This window comes from Triticum dicoccoides, chromosome 2A, assembly GCF_002162155.2.
Source record: "Triticum dicoccoides isolate Atlit2015 ecotype Zavitan chromosome 2A, WEW_v2.0, whole genome shotgun sequence".
In the NCBI taxonomy this organism is placed as follows: domain Eukaryota; kingdom Viridiplantae; phylum Streptophyta; class Magnoliopsida; order Poales; family Poaceae; genus Triticum; species Triticum dicoccoides.
In genome coordinates, this window is record NC_041382.1 from 30,800,038 (window position 1) to 30,801,422 (window position 1,385).

At 50.0% G+C, this 1,385-nt stretch overlaps 1 protein-coding gene across 1 annotated transcript; it reads left to right on the forward strand.

Annotated features, from left to right (window-relative positions):
• The first annotated feature begins 154 nt into the window (after positions 1 to 154).
• Positions 155 to 457, forward strand: LOC119358759 (protein transport protein Sec61 subunit gamma-like). The gene is made up of 2 exons (XM_037625186.1): positions 155 to 257; positions 342 to 457. Exons 1-2 carry the CDS (start codon positions 164 to 166, stop codon positions 455 to 457), a joined length of 210 nt encoding a protein of 69 aa, XP_037481083.1. The 5' UTR covers positions 155 to 163.
• Positions 458 to 1,385: the final 928 nt, after the last annotated feature.

Here is a 1,385-nt window from a genome sequence, read left to right on the forward strand (position 1 = left end):
CCATAGCTCGCCGCCGGGCCTCCTCCTCCCCTCCTCACAGATCCAAAGCACAAATCCAAACAACACACCATTCGCCCGTTGGCTTCCCCCTCCATTCCCCTCACGCGTGCGACCTCGTCGTCGTCGGCGGCTCGGAGATCTCCCCTTCTCGCCAGCAGCAGCCATGGACGCCGTCGACTCCGTGGTGGACCCCCTCCGCGAGTTCGCCAAGGACAGCGTCCGCCTCGTCAAGCGCTGCCACAAGACCGACCGCAAGGGTAAGGACCAAAGGCTCGCGCCTGCTCATCTAGATCCGGTTCGTTTTCCTCTTTCGCCAGATCTGACGCTGATTGGGCGCGCAGAGTTCACCAAGGTGGCGGCGCGGATGGTGATCGGGTTCGTCGTCATGGGGTTCATCGGCTTCTTCGTCAAGCTCATGTTCATCCCCATCAACAACATCATCGTCGGCTCCGGCTAGGTGCGAACACGTCTCCTCCGATCCCGTCTCCCTCTTGTTTGCACGGTTTAGTTAGACTTGGGTCCTGTTGTCTCGCGCTGTGATCTGTTGGATCTGCGATGTGCGCGCACAGTCCTGCGATCTGACCAATATTTAGTAAGCTAGATTTTAGTAGATCCTTTTTTCCTCCAGATAGACCTGCCAATTTCTACCTTGTTAGGAGAATTCGGATGAGTCAAGGGTAATCAGTTGTGGGGAACTGGGGTCATGCTTAAGTCATTGCCGCTAGATGCCTCAACAGGACGAATTGGGGGCATAGGCTGGTTCCTCACCACACAATTTGGGAAAAGAGGAGCTTTTGCAATGTTTCGCTGTTTCTGCACATACCACCAGTTCGCTCAAGTTGGTGTCGATTCAGTGCATCTAAATTGGCACCTACTGAGTAGACAGGTTACATACCAATGTTTGTCCATGGTTCGTGCTATGTGTCGATGTATTCTTCATTCTTTAATGCACCTGTGTTCACGCATGGCCAGCTTTATGTATTCACAATATAAAGTTGATCTATACACGCATGGCAAGCTTTTGTAAAATAAGAAAATAGGTAGGAGTCAAAATATTGTAGGACACGTGTTATGCAGTGTTGATCTATACTTTAATGCACCTGTGTTCACACATGGCCAGCTTTATGTAGCAGTGTCGCGTGTGACCTCAAAAAGGCTTTGAAAATCCTGATTGAAAATGAAGATGGTACTACTGATTCTCAGACCAGGAACATTGTGTTTCCTGAGCTGTTCCAATCCATTTCTTAGAATCCATGCTGGTGGTGTCTTCTACAATATGTGCATTATTCTATTTACCATGTTAGCTATGGCCGACCAGTCTGTTCTATCTGTTTCATGTGGCCGTCCGATATGTGTGGTGCCAACTGCCATTTCTTTGCTAGCTG

Coding starts and splice junctions, on each gene's coding strand:
- LOC119358759 (XM_037625186.1), top strand. CDS start 164: ATGGACGCCGTCGACTCCGTGGTGGACCCCCTCCGCGAGTTCGCCAAG. Junction 258..341: donor CCACAAGACCGACCGCAAGG/GTAAGGACCAAA, acceptor TTGGGCGCGCAG/AGTTCACCAAGGTGGCGGCG.